Source organism: Bos grunniens, chromosome X, assembly GCF_055505025.1.
Source record: "Bos grunniens cultivar Pamir isolate PY7600 chromosome X, Bosgru_T2T1.0, whole genome shotgun sequence".
NCBI classification, from domain to species: domain Eukaryota; kingdom Metazoa; phylum Chordata; class Mammalia; order Artiodactyla; family Bovidae; genus Bos; species Bos grunniens.
Window position 1 is genome coordinate 29,413,658 of NC_141194.1, and position 14,267 is coordinate 29,427,924.

The 14,267-nt window shown below is 42.3% G+C and overlaps 1 protein-coding gene across 14 annotated transcripts in view; it reads left to right on the forward strand.

The window, feature by feature from the left end:
• Positions 1-280: 280 nt before the first annotated feature.
• GK (glycerol kinase) overlaps positions 281-14,267 on the forward strand; it is a 74,319-nt gene continuing 60,332 nt past the window's right edge. For 7 of the 14 annotated variants that reach the window (XM_086388429.1, XM_086388435.1, XM_086388424.1 and 4 more), the window contains exons 1-3: positions 329-550; positions 6,616-6,678; positions 12,278-12,351. In XM_086388429.1, coding sequence (XP_086244555.1) covers positions 473-550; positions 6,616-6,678; positions 12,278-12,351 — 215 coding nt within the window. In that variant the 5' untranslated portion in view covers positions 329-472. Of the gene's footprint in view, positions 551-6,615; positions 6,679-12,277; positions 12,352-14,267 lie in introns of all 14 variants that reach the window. The other 7 variants (XM_086388425.1, XM_086388426.1, XM_086388434.1 and 4 more) reach the window with 4 other exon arrangements.

Sequence of the window (14,267 nt, forward strand, 5' to 3'; positions counted from 1 at the left end):
GGGCTTGTGCCCTTTCTGCGGGCCAGTGATGCTCCCTGCAATGGGCAGCACCAGCTTCCCCCTGCGGCCCTGCCGCAGGCGGGCTTGGCTGCCGGCTCGCCGGGCCCACGTGACCTGCCGCGCGGGACACCGCCTCCGCCGCGCCCAGGCCCCGCCCCATGACGTCACGCTCCCTCAGACTGTCTGAACGTTCCTTCTCTTTCCGCTTTCGGTCATTGGCCGGCCTGGGAGACAGCGCCCCCCCCTTCACCCCGCCCCCGAAGTCGTAGGGAACGCGGGTGGGGGCGGGGCCTGGGCCGGAGGGGCGGGGCGAGAAGGCTCCGCGCCGGTAAAGGGGCCGCTCGGAGCGCGGTCCGAGCCATCTACTGCCGCCAGCCTGCAGGCCCTCCAGGCTAGCCGCACGCCCCTTCCCCGCCCGTCGCCGTCACCAGGGAAACGGGTCAAGACCGCCCGCCAACCCAAAGCTGGTTTCATGGCATCCGCGAAGAAAGCAGTTTTGGGGCCCTTGGTGGGAGCAGTGGACCAGGGCACCAGCTCGACGCGCTTTCTGGTGAGCCCGGGGTGGGTGCCACTTGAGAAGGTGCTGAACCGGGGCGGGAGCCTTGGAACGCCGGGGCTGGGTGTCGCGTCCCCATCCCGTTCTTCCCACGGCCCGGGGCCCCGGCTACGGGGCAAGAGGAGGAGGCCAAGGGTACCGTAGTGGGACTTGCCACGCTGGAGCCGCCCCGCCCGGGCCTGGGGGAACGCGGCCTCTCGCGACCCCCGCGGCTGAGCTGAGTAGCCCTGGCCTCGGTGGTGGAGCGCGGCCGCCTACTGATGGGGGGATTCCTCCCCCGAAGGGAGCTAGGACTCATCGAGCATCCGTGCAGAGCGGCCCGCCTGCAGCCGGGGACAGGTGGCCACACTGACCGCTGCTGCAGTCTTCCCCAGAAGCATTTGGCCTGCCCGGCTCAGGACGTCCTTGGATGGGGGGAAGCTGTGTCACGGCTGTGGGAGCCTAACACAGCGTCTGTGGAGCAGTCAAACAAATATAGTATTTGCGTGATGATGCCTTGTCATCGTCTCCCACAGACATTGCAGAAGGTAGAATGCTCAGGGGGCTGGCGAGTGGCAGAACACGTAAGGGAAAAGTCACACTACACTGCTTTTACCGGAATCTTGATTTCATTTCGAAGCTTCGTAAATTTCAGTTCCGATACTTTGCCTGTTACAAAGATGACTGTCCTCTCGGCACTTCACAACATAAAGTGACAGGGAAATTGTTTCTCTTTTTATTTGCCATGTGTGACAGCAGAGTTTTGCCATAATGGAGTGCTATTTAAGTGACTCTCTGCTGATTGATTTGTTTGGGGCCATTAGGAAACTTGCTCTAAAAGTAATCTAGTACTGAGTTCAGTAAGATCATTTAAAAGTAATTGAAATAAACTGTTGTTGGTTAAGAGCTCATTCTTACAATGGACATTTGACTAACCTGGCAAGTTGATGTAAATATTTAATGATTGCTTAGCTCCCTCTTCACTTCTTTGTCTCAATTCATGTTTTGATGTCTTCTTTAGTATGTATATGTATGTATACATTGTATATACCTTATATATATATATTTTTCAGAACTCTATTTAGTTGACCACTTGACTAAAACCTGCATCTGTACCTTCATTTTGATACTCATCTCTCTTGTCTAAAGTCGGAAGCTTTCAGTCCAGTTTTAGCTTGGTTCTTATTTAATGACTTACGCTGGTTTGAGCTGCCAAGACCTAATTCTCCTGTTTCTTACATTGTTTATCTTTTGATCAGACAGGGCAGGTTTTCCTTTGTCTTATTTTCATATAAATATTTATAAAGTAACCCTGAATCATAAGTAAAAAAGTTCACCTAACTAGATTTGATTAATAAAGTATACAGTCATCACTACCATCTTCCCAAATTAAGAAAGACCATTAAGACATGTGTGTTGACTAACTGTGGGTTGAGTTTTGAAGCCACATTCAAGAATTGCCCACACAAATGCCTGCAGGGGACAGACAGGTAGAGGGAGGAGGAAGGCTGGAGAGCGGACTCAGGCTAAAGGGACAGCCTCTAGCTGCCAGGCGGGAACATTCGCGCTGCACAAGCTTCAGATTCTTTAAGAAAAATTGGTAGTCAAGCGTTTTCAGTGAAATCTTCCTGTCCTTAAATGTTGGCAACTAGTTGCTAATGGACTGTAGGGGCCAAACCAAACATGGCAGTTGTTCCCAAGTTTATACAGCCTTTGCCCTCTCTGAAAGTGGGTAAAATATTTCCTAACTCTGTAGGCTGCCCTTTGAGTTGCCAGCCTGACCGTGCTGGTCTTCCTTTTGACTTGTCAGTGTTGCTGTACATGGGGCTTCCCTGGAGGCTCAGATGGTAAAGAATCTGCCTGCAATGTGGGAGACCCAGGTTCAATCCCTGGGTCGGGAAGATCCCCTGGAGAAGGGAATGTATTCTTGCCTGGAGAATCCCATGGATGGAGGAGGCTGGTAGGCGCTACAGTCCATGGGGTCGCAGAGTCGGACACAACTTAGAGACTAACACTGTTGTCATGCATGTAGCCCAGCAGTTTTCTTTATCTACTACTGCAGGTTGTTCCTGGCCCCTCAGATTCTGTTGCCCGAGGAGTGTCTTTCTGCATTGGTGGGGAAGGAATGAATCAACTTTATATTATCACAGTCGGTTGTTCAGTGTTTGACATGAGTAGCAGGAGCCTTTAAGAAGTCGGCTGCTGTTTACTGTGGCTTGATCTCAATGAGTAAGCTAAGGTGCACATTCAGAAGGCTCCAATCCTGCTTACAGAGTGATGTTTAAAAGTTGATCAGTAAAGTTTCCTGCTCCTTGAGAAACAACTCTTCAAGAAAGCTTCAGAGGTAGATAGAAGACTACTTGTGTGAAGAGATTCTGGGTGAAGTAGAGAAAAATCTGGCAATGGTTTAGAAAGGTTTTTTTTTTTTTTTTTCCTCCCTTGGTTATAAGGAAAGAAGTTGCTAAACCACTGTCTGCAAAATTCAGATAATAGATTTGTTGAACAAGTGCTTCAGTCACAAAGTGATCCCCAGGGGTTGTACCAGTCATATTGTTCCACATCGTAATTATGACTCAGAAATAATTGCTTATCTTCTCAGGAAAGAATACAACAAATAAGAACTGTCATAAGGAAGCTTATAAAGTGAAAAGTATTAAAATAATTTCCTGGCCATTATTCACTGCATTTGCATGTCTCATTCAGTGTTCACAGGACCAATCACCTCACTGAGCTTCCCTGTCCCTTCTTCTATGCCAGTTACATTTTTTCCCCCATAAAGGACACAAGATTTGTTTATTCACGTTCTCTCATCCAAGGGAAATGCCTCCTCCCCATTTACCCATATCTGCTCCTTGAAATTCTGTTCTTCCTCCAAATAGAGGCTCAGTTACCATCTCTTGGTGGAAGTCTTTGCTCAAACCCTTTCTCAGAATTTCTCCCCCTTCCTAGAGCATTCTTTTTATGTCTCTGTTAATAGCTCTTATCAGCTTTACTTTGTGTTATTATGTATCTGCTGAACTTAAAGCAGGAACCTCCTTTTGGAGACTTGTTCATCTTTGTATTCCTTAAAATATCTTGGTCAACATGAGAAATGAACACCTGTCTTCTCTACAGGGAGTGCTTTACACATATTTCTTGAAAAAATTTTTATAGGTCAACTGAATTTGAATTCAGATTCTCCTTTTTATCTTGTCAAAAAATCTTAAACCTCTCTGTCTGATTACTTAATTAATTCTCTTTTAGTAGTAGAGCTGCAAATTTAGAATGTGTTCACTTCTTCCTCTAGTAGTCAAAGGCTTAACCTGGGGACCCTAGGCATATGTTTTGCACCAAAAGAAAATTTCCAACTTGTCTGATAGGAAAGTGAGCTAGGCTTGGCAAGGGTTTACCCAGATTGCAGAGTAGGAACTTCTTGGAAAGAGAATTAGTGTAACAGGTTTAAAGGAGGGGCCATTTCTTTCTAAGTCAAAAGCTTCTGCTTAAACAGTCAACTTCCTTCTTTAATTTGGTAGCTTTGTTGTTTCCCCATTAGATTGACTCTTAAAAAAAGACTCCACCTAGAAGGGTAGGATGGGGTAGGAGGTGGGAGGGTAGCTCAAGATGGAGGGGATGTGTGTATATTGATGGCTGATTGGTGTTGATGTATGGCAAAAACCAACACAACATTGTAAAGTAATTATCCTCCAATTAAAAATACATTAAAAAAACAAAGGCTTGGATTGTGTTGTACCTGTGGTGTGTCAGGTACTTATTGAGGACTTTCCCAGCATTATCTCATTTAATCCTCATAACAACTGTGATGTAGGTAGTATTATTGAGCTCCTTTACACAGGTTATTAGAACATGTTGGGGAATGTGCCCAAGGTTGCAGAGTGACTGGTGGAACTGGGATTCAAATCCAGGTCTCTCCCAGTCAGAAGCCTACCGTCCTAACTCCTCCTGCCTTCAGTAGGTTCCCCAGTTTTCTGAGTACAGTTGTTTCTCCGTATCCAGGGGATTGGTTCCAGGTCTCCCGTGGATACTAAAATCATAGGATGCTCACATCCCTTATATAATGAAATAGCATATCACTTGCATATAATCTAGGCACATCCTCCCTTATGCTTTAAATCCTCTCTAGATGACTTATACCTAACACAAGGTAAATACTGTGTAAGGAGTTGTAAATACAGTGTAGATGCCATGCACATAGGTGACAGGCACAGGGTAACTTCATGTTTTGCTTTTTGGAACTTTTTGGAATTTTTTTTAGAAAACACTTTGGATCTGCAGTTGCTCAAATCTGTAGAAACGGAACCGTGGATGTGGAAGACCTTCTGTGGAGGGAAGATAGGAGGCTGGGCACTTACCAATTCTGATTATGGTCACAGATGAATCTTCACCAAGTAAAACAGACTTACACACTGGTTTCACAATATGTTTTTTTTAAAAGGTTGCCTTTGAATAAGTACTGCTGGTTTTGATCATCTTGTGACTCAGATTAAGTGGGGCCAGGGCAGGGCTTAGGTGTAGTCAACGTGGATAATGGTTGCGTAACCATTTTGTTCCAATAGCCAGCATCTGTGAAGAATGACTTGAATTGTAGCTCTATGCTTATTTTGGCAGGAAACATTGCCTTGGCCCCGGTTGTCTCATCATACTTAGAGATCTCAAGGTTAAGGGATGGGTTTCCGCTTTCTTTCGTTTATGTATTCAACGCATAAATATTAAGCACCCATTAGGGGACAGGAACTAATGAACAGTGAATTTGGTAAAATGAATTTGGCCCACAGTGGAATGAGACCCCTCTTACAATAAATGTAACTGTGTTTTCCAACCCCCACTAAGTTGGTTTTCTTTCTTGCCCATCACATTACAGAAATGGTAAGAACATCTCATCAGAGGGCTGCCACCCTCTCTTGTCCTCTTGTCTCATAAACATAAATGTTTAGAGCCTTCAGTTTGGACCTCCATGAGGGGCAGAGTGGTATCTTTTTTTCCCCCTCTCCAAAGCTTAACACAACATTTGGCATCTGGTAGGTGCTCCTTGGACTTCCCTGGTGGCTCAGTGGTAAAGAATCTGCCTGCCAATGCAGGAGACACAAGAGACATGGGTTTGATCATGGGAGATCCCTGGAGGAGGAAATGGCAACCCACTTGAGGTTTCTTGCCTAGAGAATCCCATGTACAGAGGAGCCTGGTGGGCTACATAGAGTCCATAGGTTCGCAAAGTGTTGGACACAACTTAGCGACTAAACAACAGCAGCAACAGAGGTGCTTGTTACTTGAATAGACATCAGCAGAGAGAGGCCTCCAGAGCTTGATGTGTTGTCTAGAACTCTTGGACTGAAAGACTAGAAAGGGAAAACTTGTGGGGTCTTGGGAAAAGTTGGATTTAACAACTATAGTTATATTAGAGGTATGTATAAATATATGCTATTGAATATAACCTCACTTTTTAAAGAAAAATATGCCATTTGCTATGTTTTCTTTACTTCTCTGGCTTTGGGAAGATGCCATGATGCCATTTGTGGTCAAGTTTGCAATGTAACATGTTCGTAGCTAGTATTTTTATTTTAGATGCTATGGATTTACATAATATCATGGTGTTTTAGAGAAGGAGTTTGCATTCCTGAAAAATGTCTTACTTACCCAGTAGAGTGTGGCATGAGTAGGCTAGAGGGGAAATCACATGGGGATGGGATGCTTGAGTTAGTCACAGAGTGGGTGAGGCAAGCCTGAAAGACAGGTACTTAGTAAGGACTGTATTTCGAGTCTCCACTACTCCCCTTTGGCTGAGACAGAAAAGGTGGGCATTGTTTCAGAAAGTTCTTTTTAAACAGTTCTTATAGAAGTAATTTTCCTTGTTTTAGGTTTTTAAGTGTCCCCCTCTTCCAAATCTGGAAATTGATCATAATGTAGGCACAGTGGTGAATATAGACTAATGACTTCTAACTCTCCTGCTTATAATAGAAATAGTCGTAGTAAGTGGCAGCAGTAGTAGTCGTAGCAACAGCAGTAGTGGTAACATCTTTTGGGTTTCTACTATGTGCCAGCACTATGCTGAACTTTTCTTTTCCTACCTGAACTTGTTTCTTCAGGTTTTCATTGCCCTCCACCACCAAAAACAAACTCCGGAACTGAGACATGATTTGCGCTTAGAGGTGAATACAGAACTGGTGATTTTTTTTTAATTTATTTTTTAACTTACAGTATTGTATTGGTTTTGCCATATATCAACATGAATCCGCTGCAGGTATACACGTGTTCCCTATCCTGAACCCTCTTCCCTCCTCCCTCCCCGTACCATCCCTCTGGCAGATAGGTGATAAGAGTTCAGATTAAAAAAAAAAAAATCATGCATCATCGCCAGTCCAGGTTCTATGCACGATTTTATTTTTTAATCTGAACTCTTATCACCTATCTGCTGCACTGGTGGTAGTAGTAATAATAGGAACAGTAATCAAAATAGTAGCGCTGATAACAACAGTAATTGTAACATCTTTGGGATACATGTTATGTGCTCACCTTGTATGAAATACTTTTCATACATTACTTAGTCCTTTGCAGATGGAAAAATCAGCAACTTAGAAAAGTTAAAGTCAGACAGCTGACATGGGACTTCCGTGGTGGTCCAGGGGTTAAGGTCTTCCCAGGTGGCACTAGTGGTAAAGAACCTGCCTGCCAATGCAGGAGACATAAGAGACACAGGTCGGGAAGATCCCCTAGAGGAGGGTATGGCAACCCACTTCAGTGTTCTTGCCTGGAGAATCCCCATATACAGAGGAGCCTGGAGGGGCTACAGTCCATGGGGTCGCAAAGAGTCTGACACAACTGAAGCGACTTAGCACGAACGCCAGTGGTTAAGACTCCATGCTCCCACTGCAGGGGGCACCTGTTCAGTCTCTGTTCTTGGTCAAGGAAGATCCCACATGCTGTGCTGCATGGTCAAAAAAAGATGAAAAAACACAACCAAAAAACTGATATGGACAGGGCTGAGCTTGAGCCCCAGCCCTAGCTCTTCCTTCATATGACATCAAGCATGAGGCTCTCAACTGCCTTTCTGGCTCACATGCAGTTCTAAAACTCTCTCTCTCTCTCTTTTTTAATAGACATATGGTTGACACAGAAGGTCGTTTAAGTTTAAGATGTACACTGTGTTGTTTGATATATTTGTATATTGCCATATGATTACCACCGTAGCATTATCTCTGTAGCACTGCCTTATCACATCATTCTCACTCATTTTTTTTGGTGGAAACCATTAAGATCGAGTCTCTTAGCAACTTTGAAGTTTCTGGTACATTACCACTGACTCTAATCACTCTGCTGTGCATCAGCTCTCCAGAACTTATTTATCTACTAGTTCCAAGTTTCTCCCCTTAATGGATCTCTTTCTTTCAGCTATGTCCTCAAACATTAGCAACTGACTGCTGGTGTCTTCACTCAAACAGAGGTTGTTTAGAATGAAACTGGCAATCTCTTTACCCCTTTCCATACTGTAATTACTGCTCCTTCCCATACTTTTGTTTTGTAACATTGCCTACTCTTTTTTTTTAACTTTTTATTTTATATTGAGGTATAGCCAATTAACAATGTTGTGGTAGTTTCAGGTGAACAGCAAAGGGACTCAGCCATACATATACATGTATCCATTCTCGCCCAAACTACCCTCTCATCCAGGCTGCCACATAACATTGAGCACAGTGCCCTGTGCTGTAAGTAGGTCCTTGTTGGTTATCCATTTGAATATAGCAAAACACTGCCTACTCTTAACTTGGAACCTGTAACCTGTCATCCTTGAGTATTCCTCCTTTTTTGTCATTCCTCCCTATCCAAGCCCCTAATGCATCTAAATACTTATACCTCCTAAACTGAATATCTCAGCAACACGCTTCATTCAGTACCCACGGCTGCCAAGACAACTCTAGGCATCTTACATGGATCACTGCAGACACATACATCCTCAGCTGCTCTGCCTGCCTCAGCCTACCTTCCCCACTGTTCCCAGTCTTCGTCTGCAAATTACATCTTCTGAGAGCCCCTCTCTGACTCCCCCCAAGTCTGGGTTAGATGTCCTTCCTCCTCTTGATAGCATAGGCAGCCCTATGTTAGAAAACCTCTTCATATTTGCTGCCACTTAATGGATAAAAACATCACAATTAGTCCCGGTATGATTTTGTACTGGAAAAGCTCTGGTATTTAGAAAACCTAGAGCTTAGCCCTGTTTTGTCAGTTCCATCCCATCTCTTGGAGCTTACTTGGTAAGTAAGAGAGCATTTCCGTTAGGTCCATGGGTTTCAGCTTGTATTGTCATTTCACTTTCTGCCTTGGAAGTCCATGGTTAAGTGCACTTCCAGAAGAGTTTAAATCTTTAAGCTGAAGTCAGTAAAATATGAAATCTAAGGTAGGGTGTGGTCCAGAGACTGAGCTAAAACTCTCTGTCCCTCCCTCCCTCCCGGCTTCTGAAGGGTCCTAGAGATGCGGGGAGGATGCTGAACACTGGCCCAGATCTCTTCCAGATCCCATAAACTCTTGTGTATTCCTTTAAATGAATTTTCTTAAAATGAATTTTTTAAAAGGGAGTTTCTGTTCTGTGCCATTGTGCATCTGCAGTTTGGACTGATCTTTAAATTGAGTTTCAAACTTGAAAAGGATGAAAAAGATGAGGAGCATCTGTAACTCAGGGGTGTTTCTCCCTTGCCATCTAACAGTTTTCACACGAATGACCATGCTATTCATTTTATACAGCAAATTGTATAGCCATTGCTATCTTTTGAGATCTACCTGAAAAGAACAGACTAGCATTTTTGCTCCTGGGTAATGTGTTGTCATTGGAGTTACCTACTTCCCTGGTGGCTCAGATGGTAAAGCATCTGTCTACAATGCGGGAGACCTGGGTTCGATCCCTGGGTTGGGAAGATTCCTTGGAGAAGGAAATGGCAACCCACTCTAGTACTCTTGCCTACAAAATCCCATGGATGGAGCAGCCTGGTGCAGGCTACTGTCCATGGGGTCGCAAAGAGTCGGACACGACTGAGCGACTTTACTTTCACCCATCAGCCATAGAGTCTTATGGAAACATCCTTAGCTTACTTTGGATACTTGTCCACCTGCAGACAAATGGATAATCAGGAGGCTTCATTACAATTCCTCACATGAACTAGGTATATGAGAAAAGCACTACTCCACAATGTCACTGTCCAATATGGCAGCCACTGGTCTTCGGTGGCCATTGATCACTTTGAATGTGGTTAGTCTGAATTGAGTTGGACCAGAAGTATAAAGTCTATACCAGATTTCAAAGACTTAGTACTAAAAAAGTAGACAAGCTAATCAATTTTGTATTGATCACCTGTTGAAATGATTTTAGATATATTGGTTTAAAAATGTTAAGATTATTTTACCAGCTTTTTTTTTTTACTGTTTTTTTGTGAGAAAATTTTAAATTATAAAATTATGTTATGAATTATATGTGGCTTGCATTTGTGACTTGCCTTATATTTTTGTTGGATGATGATCCACGAAGCAAGTTGCAGATTCTAAAATAGTAAATCTAAAACTTGCCCCATACACTGGGGAGTGGTGCATGGGGTCAGATCCTAAACACCTAAAGGTGATGTCCATTTTCTCCTCAGAGTCAGAGCTCTAAAGAAGTAGAGAGGTCCAGACTTCATCCTCTTACATCCACATGTTCTGTGATCAGACATCACGCTCTAATATGCCAGATAGGATTTGCCAAATTACTTCCCGTTTCTGTGCCTATTTCAACAACCTTTAAATCCGTTTTTGTGTGTGTGCATAAGGGTCCTGACATTAGCCTACTTAAAACTAGGGGGTGATGGCGGAGGAAGCCTTCTCCATTCATAGCTCCCTAGGTCCACTGTCGAAGTCTTATGAATCCATCTACCAAAAACGCACACCTTATTTTAAAAAAAATTTTCCTTGGAGGATAATTGTTTTGCAATATTGTGTTGATTGCTGCTGTACAACAACTCGAATCAGCCATAATTATATGTGTATCCCCTCCCTCTTAAGCCTCCCTCCCCCTTCCCATCCCACCCCTCTTGTTTCTTGTTCCAGGGTCCTGTGGGGACTTGTAGACTTTGGGATGGAGAAGGCAGTGGCACCCCACTCCAGTGCTCTTGCCTAGAAAATCCCATGGATGGAGGAGCCTGGTAGGCTGAAGTCCATGGGGTCATGAAGAGTTGGACACGACTGCATGACTTCACTTTCACTTTTCACTTTCCTGCATTGGAGAAGGAAATGGCAACCCACTCCAGTGTTCTTGCCTGGAGAATCCCAGGGACAGGGGAGCCTGGTGGGCTGCCGTCTGTGGGGTCTCACAGAGTCGGAGATAACTGAAGCGACTTAGCAGCAGCAGCAGCAGACTTTGGGAATGGGAGTAATATGAGGAAACATACAACTATGGCTTCCTATTAAAGTTTCTGCCATTTAACCATTTCCCATTTGATTTAATAATGTATCTCCTAATAAGTACCTGATAGACCACAGTGTTTTAGATATTCAACAAATATTTATTAATTACCGACCCTAGGCCAGGCACTATTCCAGGCCCTAGAGAAACTTTAGAAAATAAAATGGGACAAATGGAGTGGACATCCTAGAAACTTACACTAATGCTAAAGTTGTAAATTACTGGTATATTACACCGGTTTCTGCCAACTGCCTTTTATTTATGATGTGTCAGGTTAACCTTTGACTTGTGAGATATTTTATCTCCTCAGAGGACTTGAGAATTTTCCTTCTTGCTTTCATTAGTTTATCACTTCCTCCCCAAAAGATGATGTGTGTGGTGAGTAGGGAGGTGAGCAGCGACAAGACTCACCATGTGTTTCCCCTTATTACTTTGTCTTTCTGAGTCTGTCTTCAGCGAGGAATTTTCTCCCACAGGAAACCTAGGCCTGGAAACACTTTCTTAATTGGAGGTGACTTTACTGCTGCAATTAGAGTGATTGGGGAAGTTAATTTTAATTAAAAAATGAACTCTTAACTCTGAAAGGCTAAGTCATGTGATACTTAAATATAGATATACCCAGGTGAAAAATAATATTTGGAAAAGAAGTTGTTAGGTTTTTAGGAAGCGTTATTTTAATGGTGTTAAAATTGCAGAGGCTAGTACTGCACTTATTCTTTGGTAGCTTTCCTCCACAGGTTTTAATGTTTTATAATCCAGGGCCACCAATTCATGTCACAGAGAGCACTCAGCTTGATGCCACCGTCGGTCCTCTTCTCTCCTTCCTGATAACGACTCTCCTTGGCTCTCATAAGAGTGAGATGCACTGTTACACTTTCCTTCAAAGGAATTTACACAGGATGCTTTCCTGCCTGGGCATCTATGATTCCTGTTTCTACATGCAAGATGGATGCAGAATGGAACCTGACACCATCACTATCAGCACTGGTCCAGCTCTTTTATTTTTGGTTTTCCTAATCTCTAAAAGAAATCCATACTATTCACTGGTTGATGTATTAAAGTTCCTACATCTGGAACCATTTTTTTAAAGAATGAAGAATTGCCTCTTCAGCTTTATCTTTAACAGATTTTCATTTATCTAAAAAGAAGTTATTTCTGAAGCTACCTTATAACTTGCATGATTCTATCTGAAGAGAGCATTGTCAGGCATTTCCTCTGAAATGATTCTTCTATCAGTGAATAAGAACTTCAGTTGCTGAATAACTTTTGAACATCTTTGCTGTCTACCTGCATTTTTTACTCTACTCTTGCAATATATTTTTCAGGTTTTCAATTCAAAAACAGCCGAACTACTTAGTCATCATCAAGTGGAAATAAAACAAGAGTTTCCAAGAGAAGGGTATGTTTCCTAATTTAATATGTAAAGATACCTCATATTTATTAGTCCATCTCAACCCACCTGCCCTATGTCTCTGTAAAGTAAACTTGACCAAACACCCTCCTGAGAAGACAAGGAATAGGTATTAGTCAAGAAAAGAAGCAGTAACTTGGGACTTCCCAGATGGTCCAATGGTTAAGAATCGGCCTTGCAGTGCAGTGAACTTGGTTTCTATTGTCAGGGAACTAAGATCTGACTTGCCAAGGAGCAGCTGAGCCCATGTGCCATAACTCAGGCTTGGCTTAGCAAAAAGAATAAATAAATAAGTAAATATATATATATATATATATATATATATATATATATAAAGAAGCACTAACTTGGTAGATCAGCAAAAATGTAGCTGACTGATGGCTTAGAAATTCAGGGACAGAAAAGGAGTTGTAAAGTAATAAAGCAAAGGTGTATTAGATATCAGAAAGTCCACATTGACTTTGAAGGCATTTAGTTTTACATCTTCATTATTGTCAAGCTGCTTCTCTCCTGATTTGCTTGTGAGGGTTTTTTCCTTAAATAAAGAAAAAAAATTTTTTTAACGCATATATCTTAACATCTGCTACTAAATCATCCTTTTGGGAAATAATGTTCATATGTAGTAATTGTGGTATTACTAATATATATGCACTATATAGTACATATACATGTACTGTACAGTGTTCAAAAATTGATATTTATGACACAACCACTTTGAAAAACTATGTGGCAGTTTCTTATCAAATGAATCATATATCTGCTGCATCCCACTCTTAGGAATTCATCCAAGAGAAGTGAAAGCATATGCCTATAGAAAGGCTTATCTACATGAATGCTTATAGTATCTCTGTTCATAATAAAACTGGAAACCCCTCAAATGTTTGCCATCAGTAAACAATGAATATACTATTCATCGGTAAACAATAACAATGAAATACTGTTCGTCAGGTTTAAAACAGTGGCCTCATACATGCAACAACGTGGTTGAATCTCTGATATCATGGAAAATGAAAAAAAGCTGGGCATAGGAGACTACATCCTATATGGCTATCTAAAATTTAAGAATGCTGAACTGATTAGGATGATAGGAATCCCGAAAGTGGTTGCCTGTGAGTGTGTGATTGACTTGAACGCATGAAAGAACTTTTCTGGTGCAATGGAAATATTCTACATCTGGATGGGGGTTAGATTGGTATATGCATTTGTTGAAACTCAACAAATGTGTGCGCTTTAGATTTGTTCATTATATTGTAAAGTTTACTTCAATTTAAGAAAGAGGAAAAGCAGTGCCTTACCAGATTTTCCATTAAAAATGTTCTCCTCTGTTTCAGGGAATTCCTTTGTTTAATAATAAAAGTTATTGACATGTTACTAGCATTAGAATGACTATCTATAGACTTGATCCCATTGCAGTTTAAGAGAGAGGATAGTTAGTCTTGGAAGGATAGAAATTAGAAATATGTGGAAGGAGATCGGGTTTTTGGAAAGAGAAAATTTAGAGACAGAATTCATAGCTTGGGAAAGCTGGGCAGGCCTGGGCGAAAGCTGGGCAGACCTGGAGGAAGGCTGAGAAGAAAGGCATTTGGCATTCCCTTGCTACTTCCAGATTGTAGCATAGGAGTCTTTTAACTTGTGTCATTTCTACTTTTCCATAGATAAGGTATGCCATTTGTTTCTCCCAGATATTCACCCTTGTCATTTATTGTGAGCCATTCATCCTTCTGAGGTCCTTGTACCTTATGTACAATTGCACTGGGATTTGGTCTGAAAACTTAGACCAATCACTTGTCTACATGACATAGTTCTTGGAAGGAATTAAAATTTTTTCCCTACTTTCTAACAAAACATTTTAGGAAAAATCATGACAAAAGTGATTAATATACTTATTTGACTTTAGAATTTGT